The sequence below is a fragment of the Crotalus tigris genome, unplaced genomic scaffold (genome assembly GCF_016545835.1).
Source record: "Crotalus tigris isolate CLP2741 ecotype Arizona unplaced genomic scaffold, ASM1654583v1 scf7180000019244.426175, whole genome shotgun sequence".
Taxonomy (NCBI): Eukaryota; Metazoa; Chordata; class Lepidosauria; order Squamata; family Viperidae; genus Crotalus; species Crotalus tigris.
Genome location: NW_024097452.1, coordinates 229,985 through 249,044, shown reverse-complemented (window position 1 = coordinate 249,044; position 19,060 = coordinate 229,985). Strand labels below are relative to the sequence as shown.

The following is a 19,060-nucleotide window of genomic DNA, read 5'->3' as shown; positions in this document are numbered from 1 at the left end:
CTGAGTGCCCCCAAACTGGTCCTGCCCCCATTCTACCTCTTGCCCCACCCCTGCTCTGCCCCCACTCCATCCCCCACCCCGCTTGCCCGCAGGGCCACTCACCGCCTCCAGGGCCCACCGCAGATCGCCCAGGCAGCCCAGCAGCACCATGATGGCCATGCCTTCTGCCCGCGCCCCGCAGCATCAACTGTGTACGATGGGGCATGAGAGCAGAGTCTTGTCTACGCTGCCTGGCTGCCATGTTCCTGGCTGCGCTACTTCATGTGAGCCATGCTCGGGGGCGACTCTCCTCCAGGGGGGCTGCTGGTGAGGAGGGGGTCACGGGGGAGGCAAGGCTGGGGCAATGGCATGTGTGCCCACAGAGAGGGCTCCAAGTGCCACCTCTGGCACGCGTGCCGTAGGTTCACCACCACTGCTATATAGTATATTTCATTATTATTATTTTGAAACCTCTCTTTTTTTGTTTTTATACTTCTATATTTTGTTTTTATCATATACTGTAGTTGTTGTGTATTATTTATTTACTGTCCCCTAGTGAGTTTTTGACTCCTCATGGCTGATTGAACAAGTCCCTACAAGATTTTTGGCAAAGTTTCTGAAGTTTGCCATTGCCTTCTTGACAGGGCTGACAGAAAGTGACTGGCCCAAGATCACCCAGCTGGCTCTGTGCCTAATGTGAAACTCAGTTTCCTGATTTCTAGCTGATGCCTTAACCATTACATCAAACTGGCTCCAGTTGTTGTATAATATTTTACCTGAAATGAAATTTAGTAATTCTGTTTGCATTTGTTACTGTTGTACTATCTTTGTTATTATTTGTATAGGTTTAAATGATTAAAATATTTAAAAAGTTAAATGTGATCTCCATATTCACCTACAAAGCTGTATTTATAATTATTTTGTGATACTGATTTCTCATTAGAAATAGTTAAAAAATAGTTAGTTGCACATATAAGGCAACTACCAACAAAGAGATAGTATATTACGGTAACATATTCTCCTCAAAAACAAATTTAATTTGAAAAACATAATGTCCTGCCCAGCAATGTTCTATAATAGTATTTTCCTTCTAAATAGTAGTTCATAATATTTTTAGATGAGAATTAGATACTGATTTTGCTACTCCTTTCTGTAAACATCCAACTGACTTTTAAAATTATATTCTTTTTTCAAAAAGGAAAGAGAAAATCCAAACAGATAATTTATTTTTACCATAAAATGTTGTTTTTAAAATGTTTCTTTTTAATAAAATGTTCTTCAGATGAAATAATTTTATAGATACATCTATTGGTGAATGGCACATATTTAACAGTACCAAGAAGATTACCAGAAAATTATATTTTAACTACATTTTAAAGAATAAGTTTTAATTCTCCCAAATTCTCCAAGGATACAAAGGTTTTCATTAATAATAATTTGGGAGAAGTATATTTCCTGGTCAACTATGGCAGCTGAAATATTTATTTAACTTGTTCAGAAGTTGAAAAGTTGAAGTAAAAATATTTAATCTCAGGTTAAATGAAGCTTTAAGTGCTTTTTGATGTAGAAAAGTGGGATAAAAACATTTTACATAAATAATTAATGTCATTAAAAAAACATATGCCAATGGACTAAAGCTTCATAAAATCAGTTTTTGAAAATTCTCTGATGTTGATTCAAAGTAAAAAGAAGCTGTCAGGAAATGTGTGCAATGACAGATAAGACAGATGGACCCTATTTTCCTCAGGACCCAGATTCTTCTCATACACTACCGTTTCCTTTGACTTCCAAAGAAATTTGGCATGATTCAATAGATCTTACATAAGAAGCCTTAACTAAGTTAGAACTCTCTTTCTCTCTTACATAAATTCCATTCATTTCACAGACACAACTGTCCTTTTCATGTGGCCATCCAGCTACACACAAGGAAGACATTTCAGAAGACTTAAAACTGGGTTGCTTTTTGTATTTTTCTTGGATTTTTAAATGCTGTTTCTCTATTTTCTTCTAGAACCAAATGACATGCTAAAAAGCATGTAGAACAATGACTGCTTTACTGATACTTTCATATGGTTCCTCTGAAGATTTACATGCTTCCTCTGGTAATTAAAGTGCCAATAATTTCCCAGACAGATACCAAGATTTAAGATCAATGGAAACTTTAGCAGGTTAATTACAATGATGCCTAGAATTGTTGCCATTCTCCTAACAAATCCAATTGTTAGCTATTAATTGAGAATCTTCACAATGACATGAATAGTTTGTACACAAATGGAAAACACACGGCAAGAAACAAGTGAAACATAACAACCATATATTTAATATGCCCACCTCCACTATTGCCATTTCTATATGCTCTGCGCATTGTATATAATGGACAGGTTCTCTCTGTCTAGTCCAGTGGTTCTCAACCTGTGGGTCGGGACCCCATTTGGGGTCGAACGACCATTTCACGGGGTCGCCAAACAACGCAGTCCGCCATTTTTTTCCCCCTTTTCCTTAGCTGTGCTACTCCCTTTTATTCTATTGGCTTTTGAAAGCCAATAGAATAGACTCTCTTGAATAGAGTCTAATTCTATTGGTTTTCAAAAGCCAATAGGAATTGTCCAGGCTGTCTCTGCCCTGCTGAGCCCGCCAAAAGTCCCATTCTGCAAACAGAGCTGCACCAGTTGAGTAGTCCTCGACTTACGACCGGTTGAATAGTCCTCAACTTACGACCGGTTGGGAGTTGCGACATTACGAAGGTTGAGAACCACTGGTCTAGTCCTATATAGTGGTCTCCAGAGTTCCTCATAGTTAGTGCAAAGATTCCTAGAAGTTAAGAAACACATTCAAAGGACATGTTGTGCTGCATATGCACCCTTGAGTCAGTTTTTAATCCTGGAGACTGGCTGGAGAAGTCTCTGTAACGTTCTTGCAAAGTTTTATGGAGGTGGTTTGCCACTGCGTCCTTCCCAGGGCTGAGAGACAATGACTGGCCCAAGGTTGCCCAGCTGGTTTCTGCCTATGGCAGGAATAGGAACAATCTCCTTTTCTATTTGTACAGATTTTATGTACAGAAAAATTCACACCAGGTTTATATACTTAAACATCATCCAGCTTCCATGTATTTATTATACATGGGTAGAAAACGGTCAGAAAGACCTTGAGGTTTTATACTATAATCTCTCTCTCTCTTTATGCATCTGTGTACAGAGACACAAATATGTACATCAAAGTAGTATAGTACTTATAACTTTAACACATATTCATATATATCCATTTCGCCTTACAATTCTCAAATGAAACTAATGATCAACACCATTATCTACATAATACAGTATTTTATACCCTGAGGATGTGCCACTACATTCCATGCATAATATATCCAAATTGGTGGGATGCAATCAATAGCATCTAGATTAGAAAACAGTGTGTTCGTGCTTGGAATAAATTTGGACCTTGATTATCTTTATAACACACTGGTCAAAATGTATTACAGTTCAATCATTATTACTGAAAAGAAATTTTGTATGAAATACTTAAGGGTGGTAACCTATCTCTTCCTTCTCCAGCTTGTGAAATTGTGTTATAAGAAAATAATTTACCAAAGCTATGATGAATGACTACAATGAATATATTGGGGCTTACCTAGTGTGGTTCATGTATTTGGAAGATTGACTTGACTTAAAGTCAATGTATTTGGAAGATTAACTTAACTTAAAATGTAAGAGATAACTGGTAAAGAGCATGAATGAATGAAAACACATAGCCTGTACTCAGTGAAGAGAAAGGTGGAGGATGAGCAAAAAAGTCAGAAATCTACAAGATGAAAGATTGTTGCTGAATGAATTAATAATGATAGTTGTTAAACGTAATATATGTGGGAGAATAAATGCAATGTTTGGCAAAAGGTTCAAGACAGAAGCCTAGAATGTGTGATTTCTTCTTGGTTGTTTACTGTATTTATACTTAAATGTATAAGAATGTGCACGGTGATGGCAGAGGTTTGTTGGTTAGAATTTAAACATGTGTGTATTTTTTATGCAGATTATGTCTTGTTGGCTGAAAAAAACAAATTATTTTCAGCAAATACTAAATGGCTTGCATGATGCAACATACCACTTGAACTGAAAATGAATGTATCAGAAACCAAGATAGTTGTGTCTGAAAATGAATATATTTTAAAAATCAAGACAGTTATGCTTTGAGTGGAGTGTCCAATTTCAAATTACACATTAAAAATGAAGAACAGAGCAGGCAGATACATTTCCAAACTGATCAAGATATAGGTCTGAGTTTTATTTATGTTTAAATAAAATTAGACAAATAAGTATGGTGCCTTGAGGAAAATATATAGAGAAATTTTAAGATCCGCAGATAGTGGTACAATGTAATGGGTAGCATATGATTTTGCATGAGGAATGGATGTTTGTCAAAAGAAGCAGAATGATTGTGATTAACAGCCTGATTCTGCTATTTTGCTCTTAAGAAAAACATAAAAAAGCAGAATGTAGTGGAAATAAGGTATTTAAAAACTGCATATGGAAAGCCAGAGCAGGTGGAATCAAGGCTAAATTAGTATTGAATGAATGTGGATTAGTTTAAAGAGAGTGACTGGTTTGAAAAAAAAATGAACACAAAGGTAGGTTGGAGCAAATAAATCCCAAATATATAAAAGAAGAGTTCATCAGCCAAAAGGAAAATCAATACTGAGAAAATTATGGTTGGATGGTGTTGATGAGAGTCTAAAAAAAAATAACCTCAAAAATCAAAATGAGTCTATAACATCCAGGTAATTCTCGACTTACAACCATTTGTTTAGCAACCATTCAAAGTGGCAATGGCACTGAAAAAAGTGATTTACAACTGGTCATGCACTTACGAGTGTTGCAGCATCCTCACGTTGATCACATTCCACTGATCAACATTCCGGGACTTGGCAATGGATATTTGTGATGACAGTTTCAGAATCCAGAAATAATGTAATCACCATTTGTGATCTTCCTAGCTGGCTTCCAAAAAGCAAAAACAATGGGGAAAGCCGGATTTGCTTAATGACCACATGATTCACTTAACAACTGTGGCAAAAAAGGTCATAAAATAGGGTATCACTCATTTAACAACAATTCTGGTCCCAATTATGAGCATAAGTCGAGGACCACCTATAAAGAAGCAAGTATGGTTTGCAATAATAAAAAGTTATACAGCCATACAATAAACAGTTGGCATAAACTAGATTTAGCTAGCTTTTCCATCCATTTATTTAATCTCATGGTGTAATTTGTTTAGCTTACAATTTCTTACTTTGTGAAGAACTGACTCTCCCAATAGCTTGACAGTTTGTGTGTGTATGTATATATATATATATGTGTGTGTGTGTGTGTGTGTGTGTGTGTGTGCATATAATTTCAGTTTTCAGTCATTCTATTTAAAGATTAATATGTTTAACCTTTTTTTAAAATGCATGTCTTCTAAATAATTAAAGGCATTATACTGAATTTTAGTTGATTACAAAAGGAAGCCAAATGTTTCAAGCAAGATAAAACTACAAGAATAATTATACTGAGATATATATTCTGGAACGGGCAGAAAACCCTTTATCCTTGGAATACTCTGGTCTCTGACTTCCTTCCTCCCAAAAGAGTAGCAACTCAAGGAGAAAATTGCCTCCAAATGTGCCCAACATTTTGACGCAAGAAACAAAATACAATCTTCTGTCTTCAAGTCTTCTCTAACTCTGCCACACTGGAATTACCTATTTCATATTTTTCTCTTCTACAGTATAATATAGAATGAAAAATAAACAATTTTTATTTCACCATTACAAAAGTGGGTATTATTTTCTCAAACCAAATAGCCAAATCTTATATAATGTTAACATTCTCTATTTTTCACAGGTGCATGGTAAGGCCTAAGAAACTCAGAATTTCATTATAGAAAAAAACTGCTGAACACTACGCCAGAGGCCCAAAGTCAAGCAGTAGCTTTTCTATGTCCATAAATATATTCAAACTGACAGGAACCACCAAAACATCAGTTTAGACAGGATAATGCAACAGAGCAGTACTGCAACAATATGTAAGAATGGCTAAGCTGTATAGGTAGTCCTCGACTTACAACTATTTGTTTAGTGATTGTTACAGTGGCACTGAACAAAGGGAGTCAGAAATGGTCCCTGAAGTTATAAACCAATGCAGTGACCATGTGGTCACATGATCAAAATGTGGGTGCTCAGCGGTCTACCTGCACTTATGACTACAGGGGCACTTCAACTCTCCCCACCCCATATATGCCCTTTTGGCCCCCTGAACTCCAGGGCCCCTGCCACTTTAGCTGACCTTCTCTATCCTTTTGTTCCCACTCTTGAATAAGCCTGGCTAGCCTGGCCATTCCTGAGACAACTACTAGCTGCATGAGACTTTCTTCCCAAGGTCATGCATAGTGGTCTTCTTACAAGACCAGGGGGATATGGCTTCAGGTGGCCCTACTGAAGAGGCAGGGTAGAAATTCCTTATCAGCAGCAAGAGGAAAAAGATGGTGAAGGTTAGATGGAGCAGTAGGGGCTTCAGAGTTCATAGTGGTGAGAGCAACTATGGCTGGGACTGGATTGGGACACTTCCTGTAAAGCTGTGGCTTTGCATCATGCTGTTGGAGTTTCCCAGGGAAGAGATGGAATGAAGAGGTACCTGGGGGAATTGAAGGGGAGGCATTTCCTTATCTTGGAAGAACCAAATTTTAGGGCTGGGATGGCTCAAACCTGGAATGGCTTGGATTGGGGTGGGTTCTTGCCTAATTTGCTTAACGACAGCAACAGCGAATGTCAAGATTGCCATGGCTAAGCAATGCAGTCATACAAAATCATGCTTATGACCACACTGCTTAACAACTGAAATGCTGGTCCCAATAGTGATTATAAGTCAAGGACTACCTGTACAATGTGCAGAACTGAATCTGACTTGCTATAAATTCTTCAACAAGTTTCATGTGTTCTGTTTCACTTTGTCATGAAGGGCATGGTTGCTTCTTCACTCTATAGCGAAGAATGAGGTCAAATCTAACAAGACCTTCCCCACTGTCTTTTGTTCAAGGTATAGTAAAAGCGACATAGCATTGTCTCTGAATGGCGAAGGGAAATTCTGTGAAACTGGGAAATATTTGCATATCCAAATATATAAAGCGCATTGAGAAAACAGAATGCTTTCCTAGGCCAGATTCCAAACCTAGTCATAAAAAGGAGTCATTCTTCCTCTTGGACAACCCTAAAGACTAGAAGTTTTCACCTCTATTTTAAAACAATACTGCTTGAACCAAAAGTCTTGTTTATCATAACTATAATTTTTTTGAACAACCCAACTGCAAACCATAGTTTATGAAACCTGTTTATCTAAAACAAGTTTAGAGTTTGTAGAAGACACTAATTACCATCAATTCTTCATGTTCCTCATTTTGGGCATAGTGGATAAAAGGAAGAGATTGTATTCTAAAGGTGAGATAGAGATGCTAGGCTTGATCTCCATTTATTACAATATCCTCATCTGAAAGGAGCTTATGTCTGACAACAGTACTACACCAGAGTAAAACTAATATTGCTTCCCCTCTTACTGTTATGGAACTATTTTCAAGATAATTGTCCTACTAAGATTATCAATGGAGGTATCCTTCCTTACCAATATTAGGGTGCTTCAAAAGGCGACAGATTCTAGCTTCTCTCTCTAATTTCTGGTGATCTGTAAGAAATGAAAATATACATAATTTTACAAAAAATATTTTTTTTGATTTAACAGAGGCAAAACAAATTATAACCTGACCATACAATATATAATTCACTTTGTGTAATTTAAATTGCAATAATTCTCTATTCCAGGTAGATGTTTTCCTGACAGAAACAAAACAAGAAACGATCATCAAACCTACTCAAGTCAAAAATTGAAAGGGGCGTTGTCTTACCTGACCGCCTTTTCTCAGCAGGATGATGTAGAATCCACCGGATGGGTTCATTACAGCCTTCCTACCCGATAGACTAGGTCAAAACTTTGGCCACACCCCTCCTTTGGGCGTGACTCCAGTTTTGACTGAGACGAGAGCTGATCTAATGAGTTCCTCATAGTAGCTCCTTGTTAGTCACCTGCCTAGACTATCTGCATGGGGTGTGTGTGTGGATTCTACATCATCCTGCTGAGAAAAGGCGTTCAGATAAGACAACGCCCCTTCTCCAGCAGGATGGCTGTAGAATCCACCGGATGGGACATATCAAAGCCCTTATGTCCCCTTGGGAGGGAGAGTCTAGGCCACTGGATCCTGAGCAGAGACAACCTGTTGGAGTACACATCTGCCAAAGGCAGCATCAGCCGCCGCGAAGGAATCTACGCGGTAATGTCTAACAAAAACCAAGGGAGAAGAGCAAGTTGCGGCTCTACAAATTTCCTCTTCCGAGGCCTGTGTAGACCACGCGGCCGATGCAGCAGTGCTGCGTGTTGAGTGAGCCGTAACGTGTGAGGGAACAGGAATTGACTGAGAGGAATAGGCTTGAGCTATACAAGCTCTAATCCACCTACCTATAGTTGAAGAGGAAACTTTCTTCCCCATAGTCGATGGTTGGAAAGAAACAAATAGGGCTTCCGACTTACGGAAGGAAGAAGTACGCTTTACATAGTAACACAGAGCTCTGCATACGTCTAGCTTGTGCCACTGATGTTCCAACCTGTGTGTGGGATTTGGACAGAAATTAGGGAGAATTAGCTCCTGAGATCTGTGAAAAATGGTGTTAACCTTTGGGATGAACGCGGGGTCTGGTCTAGGGACCACCTTGTCCTCGAAGAAAGTGCATAGATCTTTCCTGACTGAGAGCGCTGCTAATTCTGAGATTCTTCTAGCTGAGGTAATAGCCACTAGAAAGGTTACTTTTAAGGACAAGTATGGAGAGAACATGAACTGAGAGGTTCGAATGGAGGTGATGTCAAGGCCTGTAGTACCTTAGTTAAATCCCAAGAAGGATACCGATGTACTACAGGTGGTCTGGTATTGACTGCTCCCTTTAGAAAGGCACTAATTGCCAGATGTTGTGACAAGGGACTTGAATTGTCGCAGGAAAGAACGGTTGAGAGGGCCGCTAATTGTCTGCGAATGGTACTGGATGATAAGCCCTTATTCAACCCTTCTAACAAATAATCTAGGATGTTAGGAATAGTAACCGAGAGTGGTTCTAAGCAATGTCTAGAACACCACTTGCAAAATCCTTTCCATGTAGCATCGTAGATCCTGTTTGTCAAAGGACGCCTTGATGCTTGAATGATCGATATCACCCCGGGTGAGTATGATTGTCTGGTTAAAGTCTGCCTCTCAAGTGCCAAGCAGCTAGTTGTAGCCACTGTGGGTCTAGATGCAGGAGTTTGCCCTGACTGAGAACCACTCGGTCCGGGGGAATCCTCCACGGAGGTGATATCGAAAGATCCACCAGGTCGGCAAACCACGGACGTCGTGGCCAATGTGGAGCAATCAAGACTACTTCTGCACCTTCCAGGATCAACTTGCGTATGGTTGCCGGTATCAAAGGGAGTGGTGGGAAGGCGTACAGGAGTTGCGCCGGCCACCGACATCGGAGAGTGTCCGTTCCCTCCGTTCCTGGTGTCGGGAATCTGGAGAAGAACCTGGGTAGTTGTGTGTTCTTCGGGGTAGCAAATAGGTCCAGGTGCGGTCGTCCGAACCTTTGTGAGATTTCCTCAAACAGAGCCAGATCCAGATGCCATTCTGCATGGTCCACTTTGGCTCTACTCAGGGAGTCTGCCTGGAAATTTGCCTCCCCTGAAATGTGTTCTGCCCTGATGGAACCCAAATTTGACTCTGCCCACAGACCCAGGGCGATGCTTCTTGCATCAGTTCCCAGGATCGGGTCCCTCCCTCCTTGTTGACGTGGGCTTTTGCTGCCACGTTGTCGGTCAGAATGAGAATATGTTTCCTTTTTACTAGATGGGAGAATCGAAGGAGGGCCAGGTGTATGGCCTGGAGTTCGAGCCAATTGAGGTTGTGAGCGAGATCTGAGCGTTTCCTCTGAGCATTTCCACTGATCCTGAGCTAGGTGAGTTCCCAGGTGAGCTCCCCAACCGAATAGACTCGCGTCTGTTGTGAGAGTGATCCGGGTTGGTTCCCTGAATATGCTTCCCTTGATCATCGCGGGTGATATCCACCAATGTAGGGACCGTAATGTGTGATGTGGGACTGTGACCTTCCTGTTGGAGGTACTGAGGTTCCTTCTCTGATAAGGGAGGAGAAACCACTGTAAGTGTCTGGAGTGGAGTCTTGCCCATGGAACAATGCCCATGCAAGATATCATTTTCCCCAGGAGTTTTGACAGTTGTGCCAGAGGCACTCTCCTGTCCTTCCGAACCTGATGGACCAGTTTCCTGATGCTGATTCAACGCTCTTGAGAAAGATATAGCCTGCAAAGGGATGAGTCTATTATTGCTCCCAGGTGCTGAAGTCTCCTTGTGGGAGTGATGTGGCTCTTTTTGAAGTTCACAGAAAATCCATGATTCTGAAGGGTGAGTATCGTGGTCTGAATGTCTGATTGTGCTGTTTTGAGAGAGCTGGACTGAATTAGAATGTCGTCCAGGTAAAATTGTACGCGCACTGGCATCATTCTGAGGTGCCGGCTATGACTGCTAGTATCTTGGTTAAGACCCTTGGGGCTGAGGAGAGCCCGAAGGGTAGGGCCCTGTATTGATATTGCCGGTGAGCGTAGCAAAATCTGAGGAATTTGCGATATTGGGGATGAATGAGAATATGTAGGTACGCCTCCGTGAGGTCTATTGAGGATAATAGGTCTCCCTTCCTGATACTGGCTAATATGGACTTCAGGGACTGCATCTTGAACCTTCTATAGGTTAAATAATAATTCAGTCCCTTTAAGTCCAGTATCGCCCTCCACCCTCCTGAGGTCTTTGGAATCACAAAGAGGATGGAGTAGAACCCCTTTCCCTCCTGTTCCTTTGGTGCTATTTCTATGGCCTGAATTGGTAAGAGGTGTGCAATGGCCGAGTCTACCAAGTCTGCCTTGGAGGAGTTTCTGGAGAGGGGACACCTGATGAAGAGGTCTGGTGGGGGAGAGTAGAACTCTAGGGTGAGACCGTACCTGATTGTTTCTAATACCCAGGCGTCGGAAGTGGTCTGTTCCCAGACCTCGCTGAACCTTCCTAACCGACCCATGGGAGAGTCTTCCCTGGCGTCACTTGGATCGCCTGTAAGGTCGGCCTCCCGATCCTCTGAAGGGACGTTTGGATTGAAATTGGCCTCTGGCTCCCATGTTTGGGCGATCCTGGGAACGATCCTGTTTAGAAAAGAAGGATCGCAAGCCTCTTGACCAGTCCCAGGATTGCCCTGTTCGAAAGGGCTGTCTCCACTCCCAGGAGCTGCTGGGACAGAAGCCCTGTTTACGAAAATCCTGTGGAGTTTTTCTATCCAGCTTTTTTGAGGGGTGGACTAAAATCTTATGTTTGTCCCTGCCCTCACTTACATGTGGATCCAAAATGGATCCGAACAAGAGTGTCCCATTGTATTTGGAAGTTGATAGATGCCACTTGGCTTTTAGGTCAGTTTTCCAATTCTTGAGCCATAGGAGCCTGCGCGAGGCTACCGTGGCTGCTATGGATCTTGCTGAGTATTTAGTTGCGTGTAAAGAGGCGTCAGCCATGTATTGTGAGGCAGCCAGTATCTTGGCCAAAGTTTGGTGTGTTCTGACCTGATCAGGAGGTACACTGGCTTGTAGCTCGCGAAGCCACATGATACAGGCCCTGGCGAAGAAAGATGAGGAGATTGCAACCTTGGCCGCCCAGGCTGAGGCCAGATGTGCGTGATGGAGGGAGTGTTCAAACTTCTTGTCTTCCACTCTCAGAGCTTCTGCCATGTCCCCTGGAATAGCAGATGTGGAGAACAATGAAATCAGGGGACTGTCAACCGTGGGAACATCCAACAAGGAGGAAAAAGAAGGAGCAACATTAAATAGCTTTCTCTCCACACTGTTAGGAGTAGGTGGTGCTGCCAGAGATGACCATTGCTCCTCCACAGAGGTGCGAAAGACCTCAGGACAAGGAATGAGGATAGATAGGCCTGCTCTTTTTCTACGGAAGCTTAACAGCGTATCATTAATAATTTTCAGAAATTATGTTTTGCACAAATCACTGCCAGTTTTGGAATTTCAGTGAATGATAACCATAATTAATGAGTGAAGAAGGAGAGAAATGTATTCAGAGAAGGCAGAGGAAGAGGTAGGTATACCACATCTTGATGGCAAAAATTTAGATGCTCACTTGATGAGGTACATAAAGCTCTGATTGTTGCCATCTATATTCTACAGTATTTGCCACCTAGATATGCCTAACTTCTTCAACTGCACTCCCTTAATCCAAACACCTCCTAATTTACAGGTACTCCTTGACTTATGACCACCAATGAGCCCATTTTCATTGTTTACCCCATTTTACAAGCTTTTTTGTTAAGCAAATCATTGCAGTTGTTAAGTGAATCTGACTTCCCCTGTTGATTTCCAACCAGCTGGAAAGTTACAAATGGTGATCACATGACCCCAGGACAATGCAATTGTGATAAATATATGCCAGTTGCTAAACATCCAGACTTTAATCATGTGACCATTGGGATACTGCAATGGTTGTAAGTCTAACAAGCAGTCATAAATCATTTTTTTTAGTGCCATTGAAAGTCCGAATAGTTGCTAAATGAATGGTGGAAGTCAAGGACTATGTATATTTAAGGAAAAAATATCCAAATCCATAATAAAACCCAGATTTAATTATGTTACCTCCCCTAATCTTTTACAAAAAATATAACCTTGCTATCAGAATTAGTACAAAGGTTAGTACAAATGTGTGTGTGTGTGTGTGTGTGTGTGTACACACACACACACACACACACAGCTTTTCAAACATTGTAATGAAATGGACTAAGTAGCACATTTCTTTTTTCTTCTGTTTTGCACCATTGTTTCTTCCTTCAAAAAAAAAAAAGAAAAAAGAAAAAAAAGACAACTTGTTTTTTCTACTTTAAACAATGAATATATGTTAGCTCCAACCTAAAAAAACATCATTCTGCTCATTATGAATATTAATACTGTACTAGTTTGACTTCAATGTATCCCATGGTTGCCAATTCAAAATCACATTGCTCCCACAGACAAAAACAGTTCATGCTAGGCTTATCCACTTTGTATTAGGAATGCTTAAAAAAAATCTGGAAGATTTTTCTGAGTCTCCAAATACCAAATATTTAAAGGCTTTTCTTGTTACAGTAATGTTATATTGAGCTGGTCCTCAGTATACTATCATGATTATATATTATGATGATAAATCTGAATTTTATCAGTAGTCAATGCCTTGTCTCAATATGTTTTAGAGGCACCATGCAGTAGTTTGTATTAAGGATCACTGTGCCTATATGAATAAGGAAAACAATTAGTATTTAGTACTGATAATCATTTTTGCTAACAAAGTATAACTAAAAATTGAGCAATATAATTTTTAACATTAAAGCTTTTGAGGCTAAAAAAGTTTGTATGCAGAAAGCTAACACAGGCTGCTGAAACTGAGCATCATTGGATCATAACCAAGCTGGGCTTATAATAGGAGGCCTCAAGGAGTACTGCTATTACTAGCAATGGAGCAAATAATTTACTTCATGAACTTTAATCTAATTTTCTGCTTCTTTGAGAAGAGTTCATAGTTTTGCCTGAGTTAACCTGCCACTAAGCAATCATTCAGTTTTAGTAATAGGTAAGTATTCTGAATGAGGTTTTTATATGGCAGTGGAATATACAATGATGGACTATATAAGTCAAATTCTCGCAGGTATGTGAGGCAGGTATGCAAGTAAGATGTTGTATCAGTATAAATATAATATATAATAGAGTATTTTGGAAACTTGAGCCATGAGGCAAACAAAACAATACTGTACATTCTACAAAGTATTCTGCAATGCTCCTAAAAAGTGACCAAGAGCTGAATTTCTAAGATAACTATTATTATATAATTGGGATAAATAGGGCTGTGAATTCAAAGGGAAGAGATGCTTCTGCACATTCAGGATGTGAGCATACCATCTGTTATGTCCTGGGCCTGCTGAGTCATTTAGCAGGTGCAGGAGGCTGCAGAAAGGCCCGGGCAGACCACGTGGATGCCCAGGACCAGATAGGCTGTCTCCCGCCTATTGCGCATGCGCAAGGTGGGAGAAATACGTTGCATTGATTGGTTGACGCTGTCCCTGCAAAAGGGGTATAAAAGGAATCCGCACCATTTTGTTTTGGTTCTGTTGTGAACTGAATAAAGACAAGACTGTTTGTTACTCCTGCCTCATCTCAATGCCTTTTACTTGGAAACAGAACATTGGCGACAAACGTGGGATTTGCTGCAAGGGAAACAACGAAAGAAGATAGGCTGACTCACCAAGAGAGGCCTGAAGCGCTGGGAAGTTCGGCATCCAGAGAGTGCGACTCTGCCTGCCAGTACGAGAACGCTGGAGGGGAGTTCGGCAAAAGGGACCCCTTCTCAACCTTTGCAGCACGAGGCGCTGATGAGGCTACTGGGCAGTAACGATGTCCAAACTAGGCCATCTCTCCGAATTTGACACAGCTCATCCGGAACACTGGAGTTCTTACGTGGCCCGGGTAGAGAACTACTTTTGGGTAAACGAAATCCGAGGAGATGGTCTTAAAACTGCCACGCTACTGTGTATCTATGGGCAAGAGATTTTCGATATTGCAGAGAATCTGGTCACCCCAGCACCACTTGAATCAATTGCTTACGCTGAGCTGAAAAGAATGCTGCAAGAACATTTTGAACCAAAGCTTTTGGTGATTGCATGGCGTCACGCATTCGAGCAGAGGACAAGAGGCCTGGTGAGTCTGCTGCAGACTTTATTGCTGCATTACGACAAGCAGCTAGGCCATGCGAATTCAAGATCTGGAAGAGAGACTTCGGGATTGTTTAGTTTGTGGACTAAGAAGTCGTGAGCTACAACAGAAGATCTTCGCAAGGGAAGATGTCTCTTTCCAAGATGCCTTGAGATAAATTGCAGCTGAAGAAGCGGCGGGCAGAGCTGTGAAGGCCTTGCGGCTTGCCAAGAACCGTCGATCTCCATCCATCAAGTGGTCGCTCGAGAAGAATCTGAACAGGAGCCAGAGATGGAGGTGGATCGACTACAGCAGCCAGCGGAGAGAAGGTCTCAAGAGCACAGAGACAAGGCAACCTCATTCCCTCGGTGTTTCGGATGTGGAGGACGCCACAAGCGCTCCGCTCTGCCATTTGCCGGGCATGTGGTAGGCAAGGCCACATTGCCTCCATCTGTTTGGGTCGCCAGAAGGACCGGTCTTCAGAAGAATTGTTTCACAAAAGTACCAGAGTCCCCAGCCAGAACAGGGTGGGTTTTTGTGCATCCCGTAGAAGCATTTTTAAAACAGGGGCCCATAGGCCGCTTAGGAAGAAGCTTCACATTGACGTGAAGTTGCAAGGAGTTCCATTATCAATGGAGTTGGACGCAGGGTCTGCTTTATCGATCATTTCCCAAGACATTTTCAAAAAGATTTGTTGTAGAAGTGGCCTACAACTTAAACTCAGGCCTTCAAATTTAATTCTTACTGACTTCCAGAATTCCCGAGTCAGCGTGAAGGGGGAGGCCACGCTTAAGATGCAGCGTAGGAATTTTGAAGGGTTGCTAGATATGGTGGTAGTTGGGGGTGATCGCATGTGTCTTATTGGACTCGATTGGTTTGAGGCACTTGGAATCCAAGTGATTGGACTTCACAGTTTGCAAATGACAGGCCTTGCAGAAGTTTGCAAGGAGTTTGCAGATGTGTTCAGTTCAGAGCTTGGCTCATATAAGGGGCTTCCCATTGCTTTACGTTTAGATCCAGCAGTCACACCCATTAAGATTAAGCTCAGACGGGTGCCCTTCAAGTTGAAGAATAAGAATAATGCAGAGTTGGATAAGCTGCTCCAGCAGGGCATTTTAGAGCCTACGGACGGCAGTCCATGGGAAACCCCCATAGTCATGCTGAAGGCCAATGGAGAAATCCGAATTTGTGTGGACTATAATGTACACTTAACAAAGCATTGCAGCAGCACTCATACCCAGTGCTAGTGGTGAGCCATATTCTGGCCTCCCTCAAAGGAGGCCGTGTTTTTGCCGAGCTTGACTTGGCTCAGGCCTATCAACAATTACCAGTTGATGAGGCAACGGCAGAGGCCCAAACAATTGTAACGCACCAGGGAGCATTTAAAGTTAAAAGGCTGCAGTTTGGGGTTAATGTAGCCCCTGGCATCTTCCAGAGTGTGATGGAGTGAACACTCCACAATATTCCAGGCGTTTGCCTGTATTTGATGATGTCCTCATCGCTGGGGAATCATCTGAAAATCTGGCTCAAAGGCTTAGAGCTGTCTTGCTGTGTTTCTGCCAAGCGGGGCTGAAGCTAAAGCAAGACAAATGTAAGATTGGAGTCACTTCTGCAAAGTTTCTGGGCTTCCGTATTGATGCTGAAGGCATCCAACCTGCTGAATCTAAGCTTAAAGCAATTCAGCAGGCCCCAAGTCCCAAGTCCAAAAGCAAACTTCAGGCTTTTCTGGGACCGTTACATTTTTACCATTCATTCCTCCCTCACAAGGCTGCAGTAGCTGAGCCATTACACCGGCTCTTGGATAAACAGGCTCCATAGCTGTGGACAAAAGTCCACAAAAGGAGTTTTGCAGAGGTCAAGGTCTTGCTATCTTCAAATGTGGTTCTAGCGCATTTCAATGAGCATTTGCCTGTATGCATAGCCTGCGATGCATCCCCTTATGGGATTGGGGCTGTGCTGAGTCACTTGAAGGCTGATGGGACACAAGTCCCTGTAGTCTACTATTCTAGGACCCTATAATCTGCTGAACGTAATTACACACAGATCGATAGGGAAGCCTTGGCCATAGTGGCTGGCATAAAAAAGTTCCATGACTTTTTATATAGCCGCCATTTCATGGTCTTTACAGACCATAAGCCACTGCTGGGGTTGTTTACAACCAACAAGCAAACCCCACAAATCATCTGTCCTAGAATGCTGAGATGGTCAATTTTCCTTTCTGCATATGACTATACACTGATTCACAAACCAGGCAAAGAAATGGGCCATGCAGATGGCCTCAGCAGATTACCTCTACAGCTAGTGGAGTCAGATCCTGCTCCAGCTCACCACATACTTTCCATTCAGGAGTTGCCTGAGTCTCCCCTCAATGCTAGGAATGTGGCTGCAGAAACAGCCACTGATCACATGCTAACATGCGTGCTGACATGGGTGCTGTCAGGGTGGCCTGACACGTGTCCTGGCACAGAGTTCCAGAATTTCTGGAAGAGGAAGCATGAGCTATCCACCTTCAAGGATTGTGTCCTCTCAGGTAGTAGGTAGTGATCCCAACCTCATTGAAGACTAGAGTCTTGCTCTCTCTGCATGAGGGACATCCAGATATAGTCCGGATGAAGGCGCTTGCACGCAGCCATCTTTGGTGGCCTGGGCTTGATCAAGAGATCGAGCCCAGGTCCACAGGTGTACTGTTTGCCAACAGTCCAGGCCTGAAATGCCTCAGGCTCCTGTACATAGGTGGGAGGTGACACACGCTCCTTGGTTGAGGGTTCATATCGACTACACTGAGCCCTTTCAGGGGCAATTCTTCTTTCTCCTCATGGACAGCCATTCCAAGTGGCTAGAGGTCGTTCCAGTCTCCTCCACTACTACTGCCAGGACCATCCAGGTGTTGAGAGGGATCGTCACCTCTCAAGGGCTTCTAGATGTCCTTGTCTCCGACAACGGATCCCAATTCACTTCTTCTGAGTTTCAGGCTTTTCTACAGGCTAACATGATCCGTCATGCCACATCAGCACCATTTCATCCTTTGTCCAACGGCCAAGCTGAGCGTATGGTGCGCACAACCAAAGATGCTTTGAATAGAATCACTCATGGCAGTTGGCATCACAGGCTAGCTGACTTTCTTTTGTGCCACCACACAACACCTTGCACAGCTACTGGCAAGAGCCCAGCTGAACTCCGCTGGGGTCGCAGACTCATTACAAAACTGGACAGGCTGCACCCAGACCGGGTCTCTTCACAGGTGTCGCAGCCGTGGGCACCTAGGAGACTTCAGGTGGGCAATCTGGTCTGGGCAAGGAACTATGGACCAGGACATCTCTGAGTGACAGCAGTGGTATGCAAGGTCTCTGGGCCGCTTTCATATGAAGTGGCCTTGGATGATGGTCGGGTGATCCGTCAACACATCGACCAACTGCGCTGGAGGCTTTCCAGCCACACTTCCGCTCCTGGCTCTGCTCTCGGGGGGGGGGGAGGACCCCAATTATGATTGTGGACCACAGTCTCTCCGCAAAAGCAGAATTTCCCAGGCGCCAGTAGGGAGTCTTGCCATGGAGGCGGCTCCTGACTCTGGCACTCCTGACCCTAGCACCGGCACTGGGTCCATGGGACATTGCTCGCAATCGCCTTTTAAGGCCAATCCATGCTGGTCTTGGGCTCATGGGACAGTGCTCCCAAGAGGGGTCCATTGTGGATTTGGGGAATTCCACACCACCAATGGACTTGGGGAATTCCACACCACCAAGGAACTCTGGTCTGAGTTTAGAGGATCTAGCTAGTCAGCAGCATGGAGGGTCGCCTGAGTCTAGGGGGCATCAAAGTCCTGGTCCGCCTAGCCTGGCAGGCGAGCTGGCAGACCAGGCAATCACAACCACTCTAAGAAGTTTAGAGCGAGCCAGAGATCCACCCAAGCATTTACAGGAGTATGTAAGACTCCTGTCAGTAGGTGGGCAGGTGCAGGGGTACTTAGAAATCAGAACATGCTCAAAAGAACTAATGTATGATTTTTAGTAATGCAAAAATAGTAAGTATTACTGTGCTGTGAATAAGGGAGTGACAAGGTATTAGATTTGTAGTATTGTAAAATATTAAGTACTATGTTTTGATCCAAGAGGGGAGGGGGGGTTTAGTCCTGGGCCTGCTGAGTCATTCAGCAGGTGCAGGAGGCTGCAGAAAGACCCGAGCAGACCATGTGGATGCCCAGGACCA

General features: G+C 42.8%; 1 protein-coding gene across 11 annotated transcripts in view; it reads right to left on the bottom strand.

Annotated features, from left to right (window-relative positions):
• CAMK2D (calcium/calmodulin dependent protein kinase II delta) overlaps positions 1–19,060 on the bottom strand; it is a 162,209-nt gene that overhangs the window by 77,513 nt on the left and 65,636 nt on the right. For all 11 annotated transcript variants that reach the window (XM_039361282.1, XM_039361283.1, XM_039361284.1 and 8 more), the window contains one exon: positions 7,629–7,688. In XM_039361282.1, the coding sequence (XP_039217216.1) occupies positions 7,629–7,688 (60 nt within the window). The remainder of the gene's footprint in view (positions 1–7,628; positions 7,689–19,060) is intronic.